Raw genomic sequence first — 14,863 nt, forward strand, 5'->3', positions numbered from 1 at the left:
TCCATTCCGCTCTGGTGATTCATGTCTCGAGTGTGGATTATTTCCAAATTGTATTCAATACAGAAATGATACACAACCACTACAATAAATGTTTGCATGTTAAGGCTAAATACTTTTATTAGTTGACATTTATATTGAATACAATAAAACAAGCAGAGCTGAGCAGGTTCTGTAAGGAGACCGTTCTATTACAACAGCGAGCTAGATCAAAATCTTAGTTTGAAAAGGGGGAAAGGTAGGGAGATGTCATTAAAGTGAGATGCACAACAGAAGGGCTCCTCGACTTCAGCAGTGAGCTCTCCTCTAATCAAGATCCAATGTCCAGTAAAAGATTAAACACATACAAAAAGTTAATTTATTTACATATTGGCTCTTTCAACATTTTGATAACATGAGGAATGGATCTCTATGATAGCACAACATTCAAATATCAGACTACTTTATGTGGAATTCAACAAACCCATTATGTGGAGTTCTAATAGAAAAGACGCAATTATCACAATTTTCCAACCAAAATATTTACGTTGAGGAAATGTGAAATAACACTAAAAATAAGAGGCCACTTGAAAATGCCAAAATGAAGTTCCATTAACTGTTGTTTTTCCTGTGTATGGAGGGAGGCAGGTGCAGTGTTTTGGTAAAAAAAAAAAAAAAAGTATTTCTTTGAAGAGCGGAGGGAGGATGAACTCTGCCTTGGTTGGCAGACGCTCATCTTAAGTCCAGGCAGGAGAGAATTTGATGTCCAATCACAGGACCCAGCCTGCTCTCCATCACTGGGGGACCTCTGTGTCCCCTGGATGGGGGCCTGTCTCAGGGAGCTCCAACTTCTCGCACTCGGTCAACTTCAAAGTTAAGTGCTGGGCGATCTCGTTGGGGTCAGTATACAGAGCAGCAGGGACGTTCTGGAAGGCAAAGAGAGAGAAACTAAATGCTGTTGTCTTTTCTAGATATTGCCATTGACTAATTGTTCTCCATTTACAATAGTGGTATGATTGCATCAGCTGCACAGTGACATATACGCATGTAGCATGAATGTTTTGGACAATATTTTAGTGATGTCACTGCACAATGCTGAGCTTGCTCTGACTTGCCAGCGGACTTCCGCTACACATGTACTTTTCAAACGGGGAAGAAAAATCTCACCTTCAATTCTGAAATTTTGCTTTCCCGAGTGCTAAACTCTCTGATCATGTAATTCTTTCCAGTCTGTAAAGAGAACCTCTGTAAGCGATCAGTCATTTCATAAGTAGGCATAACCATCATGTAGTTACATAGAAGGAAATGGACATCACTAAAGTTACCCATAGAATTTGATTCCAATGCACATCCATTCTGGTGGTTACCGTTAATCGATTGCCATTTCCCAGGAAAGCCCAGTCACACTTGCCTCGTGATAGAGCCGTGTGTCATTTATCCGGATCAAAACTCCATCCACCCGCAGGAAGAACCGCAGAAGCAGGAAGAAACTGGTGGGCATCACTCTCTGTATCACACACAAGTGGGTATGAAGGGAGTAAGTCTTTCTTCAAAATGTCCTCAGAACAAATTAATCTGTCTCTCAAAGATGCAAGCGTTTAAGAAAATCCATTAAACATAATTACATAGGTGAATATAAAAAGCCTTTTTATTCCTGGTCTTACAGCCCCCGCAAGGACATGTCCTTTGGTGCTTGTCACACAGCCACAGACATCATATGGGGCGAATCTGCATAATCATAAAGTGTCAGTTCCTGTCTGAAAGTGGCACTCACTATTTTGACGCTGATCATGGACACGCCGTGGTCGTGAAGCTCGTCCTCAAAAAGCAGCACGTCATCGAAGAACATGATCTGTTCTCGCGCCTTCAGCTTCTCCATGTCGATGCGCTCCAACGTTTCTGTCGCCTGATGGAATAAAGAGTGATTTATTAGTGCAAACCGTAGCAAAAAACAAAACGTTTTGCAACTGAAAATTTTTTTATTGGACACATTCAGGTAGGTAGGTCTCTCGTTGTTTCGGCATGTTTGCCTCAATTTGATTCCTAATGAATAAGGCAATTGACAGCTTGAGATAAGTTAATGAATATTATGCCTATGCGAAAGAAACATTGCATTCCAGGCGGACTACATTGCAGTTGTTGCATTGCATCAGCCGATGGTTGTGTTCCACATCATTGACGGTGCAGTCGGGCGTCAGACTGATATACCATATGGTGTGGTTAGTTGATATGTTAATCACCGATAGATTTGGCAGGAGTTTGCAATATAGACGACCTGAAACGCAGCAATGACTTGGGGGTGAATCCTTCTCTTCCACTTACAGTACCAGTCAACAGTTTGGACACACCTACTCATTCAAGGTTTTAATTATTTTTTATTTATATATTTGAACCTGCGCTGTGAGGAAAATGCATTCCAGGTGACTACCTCATGAAGCAAAGGGTGGCTACTTGGAAGCATCTCAAATAAAATATTTTGATTTGTTTAACTTTTTTGGTTACTACATGATACCATGTGTTATTTCATAGTTTTGATGTTGTCACTATTACTCTACAATGTAGAAAATAGTACAAATTAAGAAAAACCCTGTAATGAGTAAGTGTCCAAACCTTTGACCGGTACTGTATGTCAAATATACATTTAGTCATGTATCAATGTGAGACTAAGTTCAATTTTTACTTAAATTCATATTAAGATTTGCCCCTTATTTTGTAATGTGTTTGTTTGGGATACTGTATTGTATCCAGTGTGAACTGAAAGGCCTTTCACCCTCATCTGCTGGTCCTCTCCTAACAAAGTGCCTCTGTAGTCTGTGGTATATGTCCAGTCGTAGTGTTTCACAGCCTCTTTGGAGTGTTCAGAATCGGCCCTGGGAATACAACCACATGACAACAGTCTCAGATCCATTCTCCATAACGGGACTAGTAATGACTGATTATTCAACACTTTTTCATCAAAACAATTTAAAAATGCCATTTTTTGTTGTATTTATTTTACAAGCATATAGACAATGAAGGTGGATATTGTTATCACAGTGGTATTATGTTAGTGGTTGTACCTGCTCTCTTGCCATTCCTGTGCACAGGCCACTTTCACAGAGTCCTGCATGTTGTTGACCCTCTTGAGGGCATCGATGGCATTAAACTCAATGCCATAGCCGTCTGTGTGCTGAATGCGTAGAACGTTGTCCCCAAACAGCATCTCTGGGAGTGAGGGCATGTGCATCTCCTCCCCTAACCTGGGACAAAACTGTCAAGATTGAAACCTGAACAACTAACCTCAATGTAGCTAGCCAAGTAAGTTGACAATATTTATTTGACCTTTATTTAACTAGGCAAGTCAGTTAAGAACAAATTCTTATTTTCAATGACGGCCTAGAAACAGTGGGTTAACTGCCTGTTCAGGGGTAGAACGACAAATTTGTACATTGTCAGCTCGGGGATTTGAACTTGCAACCATTTTGGTTACTAGTCTTTAAAGTAAGACCAAGTCGATAAACAAGCTCCCCAATGTAGACTAAACCTTAAGAATACTAGACAGACAACATTAAAGAAAAAGTTTAGTCTGACACAAAAATCGGCAAAATACTTGGACCAGGTTACCGTTCAATGTCCTTAGACTTCATAATGTGGGTTTTTGCTGCAGTCACTTTCCATGGTCCGAATATGAAGTCTTGCTTACTGCTCTTAAACCCATGGGTCATCATGGCTGACAAATTGGCCAACATCAACTGCAAATACAGTCAAACACCAAGCCCATCAGAGACATAAGTAAATAAACAGTACATGCAAGTACAGAATACATTGCATATCGACCACTGCAGAACTGTAGATAGTTGAGTACGTTCAGCCCTCAGAAATGACCTAGCAATCCAATGTCTTTATTGGCGAGTTGTAAAAGTAGTTACCTAGTTAGCTAGGATATATATGGTTAGCTATAACAAGATAATTTTACCCGCTGTACAGGCTTGCTAGTTAGCTAGCTAGTAACTTTGCTAGCCTACCTAACTAGCTATTGTAACATTCAACGTTATATAAAATGCGAAGCAGGCAGCTGACAAAACAGCCAAACGTGTTTATGGAATAGGTGTCGACAATGCAATAACTAGAGTACGCATTCCACAACCTTATTTATCTAGCTAAAGTAGCTAACTGAGCCTCCGGATGTTAGTGACAAGCTGGCTGTTTCAGCATCACTTCAATCATCATCATCACACTAACTTGTCATCTTAACTTCATTACTAATGGATATACATACAACATCAATACCCTACTGACAAGAGACTTCATGGAAATAGAAATAAAAGATTCAATATAAAATAAATGTAAAAGTTAATCCACTTACTCCTGGATTTTGATTGTCAACTAACGTCCGTGAAAGAGAGAGCTTCACAAAAAGCTTCCGATGTACTTTTCATTCCACTATTATATGGTTCCGCATCCAGTAATCCTGTAAATTTGCACAAAATATACAGTGGCGCAAAAAAGTATTTAGTCAGCCACCAATTGTGCATGTTCTCCCACTTAAAAAGATGAGAGAGGCCTGTAATTTTAATCATAGGTACACTTCATCTATGACAGAAAAAATGAGAGAAAACAAAAATCCAGAAAATCACATTGTAGGATTTTAAATTAATTTATTTGCAAATTATGGTGGAAAATAAGTATTTGGTCACCTACAAACAAGCAAGATTTCTGGCTCTCACAGACCTGGAACTTCTTCTTTAAGAGGCTCATCTGTCCTCATCTGTGTTACCTGTATTAATAGCACCTGTTTGAACTTGTTATCAGTATAAAAGACACCTGTCCACAACCTCAAACCTCACACTCCAAACTCCACTATGGCCAAGACCAAAGAGCTGTCAAAGAACACCAGAAACAAAATTGTAGACCTGCACCAGGCTGGGAAGACTGAATCTGCAATAGATAAGCAGCTTGGTTTGAAGAAATCAACTGTGGGAGCAATTATTAGGAAATGGAAGACATACAAGACCACTGATAATCTCCCTCGATCTGGGGCTCCACGCAAGATCTCACCCCGTGGGGTCAAAATGATCACAAGAACGGTGAGCAAAAATCCCAGAACCACACGGGGGGACCTAGTGAATGACCTGCAGAGAGCTGGGACCAAGGTAACAAAGCCTACCATCAGTAACACACTATGCTTCCAGGGACTCAAATCCTGCAGTGCCAGACGTGTCCCCCTGCTTAAGCCAGTACATGTCCAGGCCCGTCTGAAGTTTGCTAGAGAGCATTTGGATGATCCAGAAGACGATTGGGAGAATGTCATATGGTCAGATGAAATCAAAATAGAACTTTTTGGTAAAAACTCAACTCGTTGTGTTTGGAGGACAAAGAATGCTGAGTTGCATCCAAAGAACACCATACCTACTGTGAAGCATGGGGGTGGAAACATCATGCTTTGGGGCTGTTTTTCTGCAAAGGGACCAGGACGACTGATCCGTGTAAAGGAAAGAATGAATGGGGCCATGTATCGTGAGATTTTGAGTGAAAACCTTCTTCCATCAGCAAGGGCATTGAAGATGAAACATGGCTGGGTCTTTCAGCATGACAATGATCCCAAACACACCGCCCGGGCAACGAAGGAGTGGCTTCGTAAGAAGCATTTCAAGGTCCTGGAGTGGCCTAGCCAGTCTCCAGATCTCAACCCCATAGAACATCTTTGGAGGGAGTTGAAAGTCCGTGTTGCCCAGCAACAGCCCCAAAACATCACTGCTCTAGAGGAGATCTGCATGGAGGAATGGGCCAAAATACCAGCAACAGTGTGTGAAAACCTTGTGAAGACTTACAGAAAACGTTTGACCTCTGTCATTGCCAACAAAGAGTATATAACAAAGTATTGAGATAAACCTTTGTTATTGACCAAATACTTATTTTCCACCATAATTTGCAAATAAATTCATTAAAAATCATACAATGTGATTTTTCAGGATTTTTTTCCTCATTTTGTCTGTCATAGTTGAAGTGTACCTATGATGAAAATTACAGGCCTCTCTCATCTTTTTAAGTGGGAGACCTTGCCCAATTGTTGGCTGACTAAATACTTTTTTGCCCCACTGTATATATTGCTTTGTTGCTACATGTCCTAAATGTATGATAGTGTGCTGTGTTTATACAAGTTGCTCTCTAAGGGAGGTCTCCATCAAAAATACATTTCACAGAAATAAAATGTAATATGTTTTTTAATGGCATATCATTTTTTAAATGTTATTTTTGTATTTATTTTATTTCACCTTTATTTAACCAGGTAGGCTAGTTGAGAACAAGTTTTCATTTACAACTGCGACCTGGCCAAGATAAAGCAACACAAACAACAACACGAGTTTCACATGGAATAAACAAACGTACAGCCTGTAATACAACAGAGAAAATGTAGGGGTAGCCAGGTGGAAAGCATGGCAGCAGCATGGCAGGGTAGCCTAGTGGTTAGAGCGTTGGACTAGTAACTGAAAGGTTGCAAGTTCAAATCCCTGAGCTGGCAAGGTACAAATCTGTCATTCTGCCCCTGAACAGGCAGTTAACCCACTGTTCCTAGGCCATCATTGAAAATAAGAATTTGTTCTTAACTGACTTACCTAGTAAAATAAAAGTTAAAAATAAAAATGGCCAGCTGTAGAAAAATGCTTATTGAAATTCTCAATTGTCATGGATTTATCAGTGGTGACAGTGTTTCCTAGCCTCAGTGCAGTGGGCAGCTGGGAGGAGGAATTGTACTGGGCTGCTACCCAGACATAGAGACTATTACTGGTATCAATGACAGTCGTCATTGGATTATCATAGATTAACATAATCAGAGGCATTACAGTATGGACAACCATTCAACATCAAATTGATTTTATGCACATCATTAGAATAGATAGCCTACAAGCAAATTTATATTTTTTCATTCCCCAGTCAAGTGTCCCAAACATGGTGATTCTCAGAAAGTCCTACATGATTCATCTGCAGCTAGGATCCCATCCTAGGATTTGGTACATCAGGTGGTACTGTCTATGGCCCTATTGGTACAGTACTGCTTGTTGATCCCTTGTCTATGTTGGTACAGCAGTGGAGAGAGTGATTGGATGATGGTCTCCCAGTGTTGAGTAGATGATGTTCTCAGTCATGGAGGAGACAGTGTGGACAGGTTCTTGAAGAAGAAAAAGGTGTTTGACTCTCTCTGGATAAAAATCAATGTGACATTGATCAACTGAACCAAATGCACTGTAACAAAATATGTTAGATTGGGATATATGTCACAAATAATTCCCCTAGAAAAAACCTGACTCCCAAACATTACTGTATGTTTATGACTTGTACTGTAATTGGAAATGTGCACGAATAGTTAACCATTTTTAGTGTTTTCTAATGCATTACACATCTAGTGCTTGATACTTAGAGATGCACTCGCAAACTCTTGTATAATTTCAGCCAGTAGTTTGAAAGTGGTGCTCACGAGCCAAAACAGGTCCCTGTTTTTTGTGTACTACGTCATCCAATTGTGTACTACATCATACATTTTGTGTCATGTTGCAAATTTTGCAATTCGTATTATATCATATGAATTTCGCAATTTGTGTGATGTTACAAACCTCATTCGTGCAATATGTTATGAATTTGTTGAGCTTAAAATCCCAGAGTGCATCTTTAATATATCATATCATGCTACCACGATGTCAAGCATGCGAAACAGAAAAGCTAATTACTCACTGAAATGTGTACACTTGATGATCATGATGATAAGGACCACTAGAATCAAGACTGCTCCAATGCTGACTAAAATAAATGGCCAACGCACTGGGACACCTAAAAAAATATCAGGAAAAGTGTGTGATGTTCATTAAATAATGAGAAAAATTATTGACATACAGTACCCCAAAACATAATTATTGCCAGAAAGAATAGAAGTTAGATCAGTATATTGAAAAATGGATGGTGAGCTCCAAAAGTATTGGGACAGTAACACATTGGTTGTTGTTTTGGCTCTGTACTCTAGCACTTTCAATTTGAAATTATACAGTGAATATGAGGTTAAAGTGCAGACTGTCAGATTTAATCTGAGGTTATTTTCATCCATATTGGGTGAACCATTTGAAACATAACCAAAACAAACAGCAAATGCATCCAACAAATCTGTAGAGTCACAAATTTGATGTAGTTGTTGTGTGATATGAATATGGGACCAAATACTTTATACTACTTGAATACACATGTAAGTGAATTTGTCCCAATATTTTTTGTCCTGTAAAATAGGGGGACAATGTACAAAAAGTGCTGTAATTTCTAACCAGATCATTTCAAATCCAAAGTGCTGGAGTACAAAGCCAAAACCACAAAAATATGTCACTGTCCCAACACTTTTGGAGTACACTGTATCACAAGATATTATGGAAAAGTTGTGTAGACCACCAACATTATATTACATAGATATAGAAATCAACCGATTACATTGTCAACTAGTAATCCTGATTCATTAACACTTAGCTCTCACCATTGGACATGACTGTGTGATTGACAGTGATGGGATGGCTGAGGGAAGAGTGGTTGACCCAGCAGAGATAGAGGCCAGCCTGGCTGGGTCCTGAGGACAGAGGCAGGTAGGAGTGGACGTTGATGGATCCATCTGTGTTGACCTCTCTCTGCCTGTCTGAAAGTTTGGTGTTGAGGAGCTGACCATCTCTAAACCACGCCTGCTCTATGGTCTTCGGGTAAAACCCCTGAGAGGAGCACAGCAACATGGGAAGTCCACTACTGGACTCCTTTACATCAGACACAGACACTGCAGGAGGGGCTGGATGCACAAACAGAAAGTTGCAGATGCAGAAATTAAAGTGTAAACAAAGAGTTTAAACTGTAGACAAATTATTTTCAATTTGAAGGCAACTTGCATTCACATACCATGTGATGACAGGGTCATAATAGTTTTACATGTAGATTGTAGTTCTATCAAGTATTTTCAGAGATCACTAACCTGTTACACAAATAGTTATGTTTTTTGAGAAAACTTGTGCAGGTGGAGGTGCAGCTCTTTTCACTTCACAAGAGTAAAGTCCAGAATCACTTATCTGTAGATTCATCAGTGAAAAGAAGATTTCTCTGGTCTCATTATTCCACTTAATTTGTATGCTTTCTTTACATGTCTTCAACACCAGCCACTCTTCTATGTTAAACTGAGAAAAGCACAGCACCTCTATTCCTTTTATAGTTACTGTAAATATTTCAATGTCATTGGGTAAATTGTGGGTGCAGTGGATCGTCACTGAATTTCCTTTGTGTAATATGACTGCTGTTGGATTTGGCAGTGTAGTTAGGTTCTGCAAACCTGTAGAAAAATAGATCAATGTTGATCAGTCTGAGAAAACAGATGATGAACTGGTTCAGGTGGTGATACACCTCATGACAATTGTAAAACTATTTTAAGCCACTTCACTTCCCAGCTCCATACTGGCTGGGACAAATGTATTAAGTCAATAAATGTTGGGTCTGTCTACTATATTTACCACTAGTGTTAAACCAAACAGCAATTCTCTCAGCAATCACTTTTCATTTCAGTTCCATAATTTTCATATTTCAGTTGTAAAGGCACTGATTCTGTCTTATCCAATCATAAATTATAATTTGACCAACGATAGTCCACCCCACACCCCTCCCCCTTGGAACAAAACTGTACCTTAAGTGTCCACAGTTTTCATAGTAAGTGCAGTCTCTAAATGTATCATGTATCATGTATGAAGAGGTTTTGTCAAAGCATTTAACATTACCTGAGTGGAGACTCAGAAGCATTGCCAAATGCAGAACAGAAGAATAGAGCACCGACATCTGTTCCAAAAAGAGCAACGACAAAGATAGTTACTTAAACACAAAATTTCAGTGGTTTTTCAACCTTCACATCCTGTGATTACAAGAGGTTCAGTACGTGAAGTGTGGCTTGTATCATACACTGAAAACATGCATGGAATGACAGAAATGTTTTTTTTTTGTCAAGTTTCCAAAATAACAAATACTTTAATGTCTACCATTCAAAATAAAATGTATGTTGAATATTGCAGTTCTATCGCAGTTTTTGTTGCAAGATTCTGACACAGAAGTGTGGAGTCTTGCGGACCTAAAGCATATGCAAGTCTCTCAGCGAATAGATTTAACAGAAGTTGAATACAAAAATTGTTCAAGAAGTATTCCGTTTACTCTCATATTCGACTGATTTTTCCATAGTGCAGTTAAAATAATAACATTTTTAACATTTAAATATAATTTTTTTAATTAAGATGGAATGAACAAATCTGTTTGAATACACCATATCTATTAGTTAAAGACACCTGCATCCAAATCCTCAAGATATGCACTGTACTTACGTCCTCTGTGTTGTGTGAACCACTATCATTTATATGACCATTGCGTATCAATTTCCTCACAGCGCAGGTTCAATGAGTGTGAGTCTAGTGCTTCTGTGTTCAACATCTCATGTTAGCTGATTGGTGCTAGCTACCCTCTACCACACAACACGCCTTGAGTGACATTTACAGACCCATTTATAAAACATTGAAACAGTTTGCAACAGCATGCAGATACTCAGCCCATGGTCATATGTTGAATTGAAACAGAGAGTTCACAGCTCATGTGAATCTTTTTTTTACACACTTAATAATACTATGGTTTAACGCTTTTCATTACAGAGTTATCTTAAAGCTCTACTTTGGCAAGAAACATACAATAAAAATGTATTTAGAGAAGGCAAGTAAAATTGCAATAGTTAGCTAGGTGTTAAAACTCATTTTCAGATTAGAACTAGACCCAGAAAGAGTATCAGGTTATAATGGGTAGCTAGGTTTTAAGATTAGTTTTAAGATTTTGTCCAGCAAAACAAAATGTGAAAATTACCCACATGCATCACCACCTCTCCTCCAATTCTCACACTCTCTTATCCTACCTTTTAGATACCTTCTCTCTGACTTGGTGAACAGAGGGGACTTGAGAATTTATGAAGACTATGGCTAATGTCATGAAACTGTGAAAAAAACTCCACATCAAAAGCATACTGCAGTCTACGATGGAGAAAACTGCGAAGTGGCCACAGCATTACTGAGTGGTGGTTGTGAGAGGCTGCACCACAGTTGTTTTCAGTTCAGCAAAAGTAGACCACAGCATTGACAGGAATGTTGACACTGAAACAGGAAGTCAGAGTTGTTAAGCCTTTTCTGGCACAACCAATGCGTACTTACAAATAACTGAAAAGTCATGAATCTGCATGTGTAACGCAGATGAACAGATCATTAAACCCGTTTCCTGATTTTTTTTTTTAGCAATACATGTTTACAGGATTGATATATTAGGTTTGACTTTTCATCTCCAAGTCAGAAAATATATATAATGCAAAGCTCATACAAAATAAGTCCTAAGCAGCAGTTGAGGACGTTACATTCATTGGCCCAAACACTCTTATCGAGTGATTCACACATGCACATTAAGGTTTTATGTCACATTAAAAATGACAGCAAGAGGAAAACGTTATATACAATGTAATTATATAACTGGCAACCATCATATTTCTGTCCAGAGTGAATGTAGGGTAGGAGTTTATGGGTGACTGTCAGATATACTAAATAACTATTTCTGTAGCTTGGACATGTTCAACTGAGCTAGTATTCAAGACACACTGGTCCAATGTTTGATCGATTCAACAATACCTTGATCTGGGATAGTAAAGCATCACACAACAATACTACCATATTTGAAAATTGGCTAAAGGCTACAAATATCTATGAACTCAAATAAAAAGAGGAAAAAGGAGTGACAGTGAGATTTAAATGGTTTTGTTCTCATAAATGCATTGTTCCTGGATGGATGCAGTGGTCGCCTGTCTCTGTTGGGTTTGAAAACTGATGTTTTCAAACACCTTGTTGTTGTATGAGACTGAATCCCCTTTATCATTGGTCCTCTGTCGACCTGCTTGGGGAGAAGGACAATCAACTAATCACATTTAGGGTTGAAGCTCATGCTGAATAGTTGCCTACTGCTAAGTGTCAAAAGATTTGTTAAGGTGTTTGGCATTACAGGCAACATTTTTTTGGTACAAAATAACACAGATCTGTGCAGAAAAGTATCAAATTAAATCAAATGACCGTTTTTGAATAGAGCTGACATTTTTGTACCACCATAAGTGAGTTATTTTGTATCCAAGTGTTTGGAAGACTATCATACAACATGTTAAATAAAGCTCATACTAAAAGTGCATTTTGCTTGTGGGCTGATACCTTGAAACACATTAGTGGCTCTCAGCTTTAAATTTCATACCTCTGTTGTGTTTCATGACAAGGTATAATGCCATATTAAGGTCTGATGCGAGCTGTGCTGTGCTGAGCTCAAGGGCCACCCATTTTTTCTAGAGCAGGATTTGACAACTGGCAGCCCAGGTGCCGGAAACAAACCAACCTTGCCTTGTATCTGGACTGAAATGTGAGTTATAGATCTGTCATTCTCATTGAAAGCAAGTCTAAGAAGTGGTAGATCTGTTCTTTGTGCGCTATTTTTATGCTTCACATTTTATGTTCAAACAGCTGAAAATCCAATGTTTTAATATGGTTATTTAAAATATATTTCAAAGAGGTCTAGATGGTACATTGGTTCTCTACACTCTGAGTGCTTGTTTTGTCACATAAACTCGAAATTAGGCTAATTATTTTGACAACCAGGAAATGACAGAGCAAATTCTGCATTTTGCACCTTTACACTTTATAGGATCATTAAAACACTCACAAATCTAATATGGTGGCAAAAATGGTGCCGGTGTGACATACTGCATATTTGCTGCGCTAAAATAAAGTATAAAAGTCCTGATTCAAAATGTAAATTGGTGATGGAAAATACATTTATGTGCTGAAATGAAGATAGACTCACACACAGGTATATGCACAGACCTGACAGAGTCCATCTGCTGACCTCTAGTGGAAATAAAAAATTAAGCATGTAGTTGCATGGCCATTGAATCCGTTACATCACACTCAAAAGGCAGTTTAGAATATCCAATCAGTTCTAAACCTTCAAGACTCCTGTTGGATGAGATGAAACAGTTGTGATTCAAATAACATCATGTAACATAACACACTAAGTCCTAAAATGGAAGCTGATGTGACTTGTGGTTTAGTGCCATAAATAGGTAGCCTATAAAACAGAATGTCAACACAAGACAGCAGGCAAAGGCGTCAAAAGCAGGGGTGGTGGGAATGTAGTCATTTACTCTGACTTCATGAGGGGGCTAGATCTTGCTCCGATGACAGTAAATATCACTTGGAAATATAAGTACATTCTGTAGCCAAGATATCAGACTCTGGGTTAAGGGTTTACTTCTGCTTTCTCTGTTCCGGATTCCAGTGAATCCAAAGTATTACTGAACACAAATATAAATGCAACATGCAACAATTTCAAGGATTTTACTGAGTTACAGTTCATATAAGGAAATTAGTCAATTTAAATTAATTAATTAGGCCCTAATCTATGGATTTCACATGACTGGGAATACATATACATACAACTGGGAATGCACTTAAAAAAAGGTATATTTTACCAGATATGAAAACCAGTCAGTATCTGGTGTGAACACCATTTGCCTCATGCAGAGCAACACATCTCTTTCGCATAGAGCTAATCAGGCTGTTGATTGTGGCTTGTGCAATGTTGTCCCACTCCTCTTCAATGGCTGTGTGAAGTTTCTGGCTATTGGCGGGAACTGGAACATGCTATCGTACACGCCGATCCAGAGCATCCCAAAATGCTCAGTAGGTGATATGTCTGGTGAGTATGCAGACAGCTTCCAGGAATTGGGTACAGATCCTTGCGACATGGGGCCATGTATTATCATGCTGAAACATGGGGTGATGGTGGCTGATGAATGTCACGACAATGGACCTCAGGATCTTGTCACGGTACCTTTGTGCATTCAAATTGCCATTGACAAAATGCAATTGTGTTTGTTGTTGATAGCTTATGCATGATCATACCCTAACCCCACCATATGGCACTCTGTTCACAGCATTGACATCAGCAAACCGCTTCCCCATACACATGATCTGCGGTTTTGAGGCTGGTTAGACCTACTGCCAAATTGTCTAAAACAATGTTGGAGGCGGCTTACGGTAGAGAAATGATCATAACATTCTCAGGTAACAGCTCTGAGGGACATTCCTGCAGTCATTCCTGCAGTGAAGCTTATTATGTTAGCTTTTATCTCATACTTTTGTAGCCTACTGGACTCATAGAGTGGTCATTCTCTCTCTCTCCCCTTACCCATCTGTCTATCGCCTCCTTTGAATTCCATGCTGTCACAGTTACCAGCCCTTTCAAGCTTAACATCCTTATCATTTATCGCCCTCCAGGTTCCCTCGGAGAGTTCATCAATGAGCTTGATGCCTTGATAAGCTCCTTTCCTGAGGACGGCTCACCTCTCACAGTCCTGGGCGACTTTAACCTCCCCACGTCTACCTTTGACTCATTCCTCTCTGCCTCCTTCTTTCCACTCCTCTCCTCTTTTGACCTCACCCTCTCACCTTCCCCCCTACTCACAAGGCAGGCAATACGCTCGACCTCATCTTTACTAGATGCTGTTCTTCCACTAACCTCATTGCAACTCCCCTCCAAGTCTCCGACCACTACCTTGTATCCTTTTCCCTCTCGCTCTCATCCAACACTTCCCACACTGCCCCTACTCGGATGGTATCGCGCCGTCCCAACCTTCGCTCTCTCTCCCCCGCTACTCTCTCCTCTTCCATCCTATCATCTCTTCCCTCTGCTCATACCTTCTCCAACCTATCTCCTGATTCTGCCTCCTCAACCCTCCTCTCTTCCCTTTCTGCATCCTTTGACTCTCTATGTCCCCTATCCTCCAGGCCGGCTC

At 39.5% G+C, this 14,863-nt stretch overlaps 2 protein-coding genes across 7 annotated transcripts; both read right to left on the reverse strand.

Moving 5' to 3' along the window:
- Positions 1-87: 87 nt before the first annotated feature.
- tiprl (TIP41, TOR signaling pathway regulator-like (S. cerevisiae)) lies at positions 88-4,404 on the reverse strand. 3 transcript variants are annotated; one of them, XM_064982070.1, is made up of 8 exons: positions 4,322-4,404; positions 3,580-3,707; positions 3,036-3,215; positions 2,747-2,846; positions 1,751-1,882; positions 1,388-1,483; positions 1,144-1,206; positions 88-902 (listed from the first exon to the last, which is right to left on the reverse strand). In XM_064982070.1, the coding sequence occupies exons 2-8, from the start codon at positions 3,702-3,704 to the stop codon at positions 771-773; spliced, it is 828 nt and encodes a 275-aa protein (XP_064838142.1). In that variant the 5' UTR covers positions 3,705-3,707; positions 4,322-4,404; the 3' UTR covers positions 88-770. The 3 variants fall into 3 exon arrangements, 2 of the variants coding, with proteins under 2 accessions (XP_064838142.1, XP_064838143.1); XR_010457158.1 differs by having other exon boundaries at positions 885-902; positions 1,344-1,483; XM_064982071.1 differs by lacking the exon at positions 4,322-4,404 and having other exon boundaries at positions 3,036-3,226; positions 3,580-3,668.
- A 1,757-nt stretch (positions 4,405-6,161) lies between these two features.
- On the reverse strand, positions 6,162-11,127 carry LOC135550880 (natural cytotoxicity triggering receptor 3 ligand 1-like). 4 transcript variants are annotated; one of them, XM_064982075.1, is made up of 6 exons: positions 10,859-11,127; positions 9,738-9,795; positions 8,948-9,298; positions 8,468-8,767; positions 7,687-7,782; positions 6,162-7,126 (listed from the first exon to the last, which is right to left on the reverse strand). In XM_064982075.1, the coding sequence occupies exons 1-6, from the start codon at positions 10,862-10,864 to the stop codon at positions 7,029-7,031; spliced, it is 909 nt and encodes a 302-aa protein (XP_064838147.1). In that variant the 5' UTR covers positions 10,865-11,127; the 3' UTR covers positions 6,162-7,028. The 4 variants fall into 4 exon arrangements, with proteins under 4 accessions (XP_064838147.1, XP_064838145.1, XP_064838144.1 ...); XM_064982073.1 differs by having other exon boundaries at positions 6,162-7,156; positions 10,904-11,126; XM_064982072.1 differs by having other exon boundaries at positions 6,162-7,156; positions 10,859-11,126.
- Between the last annotated feature and the right edge of the window lie 3,736 nt (positions 11,128-14,863).

Source organism: Oncorhynchus masou, chromosome 12, assembly GCF_036934945.1.
Source record: "Oncorhynchus masou masou isolate Uvic2021 chromosome 12, UVic_Omas_1.1, whole genome shotgun sequence".
Taxonomy (NCBI): Eukaryota; Metazoa; Chordata; class Actinopteri; order Salmoniformes; family Salmonidae; genus Oncorhynchus; species Oncorhynchus masou.

Bases quoted from the DNA above. Each gene is read 5' to 3' on its own strand.
- LOC135550880 (XM_064982072.1), bottom strand. The intron at 9,299-9,737 runs GTAATGTTAAAT...ATTTTTCTACAG, and splicing joins GCTTCTGAGTCTCCACTCAG to GTTTGCAGAACCTAACTACA. The intron at 8,768-8,947 runs GTTAGTGATCTC...TTGTGCATCCAG, and splicing joins CATAACTATTTGTGTAACAG to CCCCTCCTGCAGTGTCTGTG.
- tiprl (XM_064982070.1), bottom strand. From the start codon at position 3,704: ATGTTGGCCAATTTGTCAGCCATGATGACCCATGGGTTTAAGAGCAGT. The intron at 2,847-3,035 runs GTACAACCACTA...TTGTATTCCCAG, and splicing joins CAGGAATGGCAAGAGAGCAG to GGCCGATTCTGAACACTCCA. The intron at 1,484-1,750 runs GTGAGTGCCACT...TGTGTGATACAG, and splicing joins CCATGATCAGCGTCAAAATA to AGAGTGATGCCCACCAGTTT.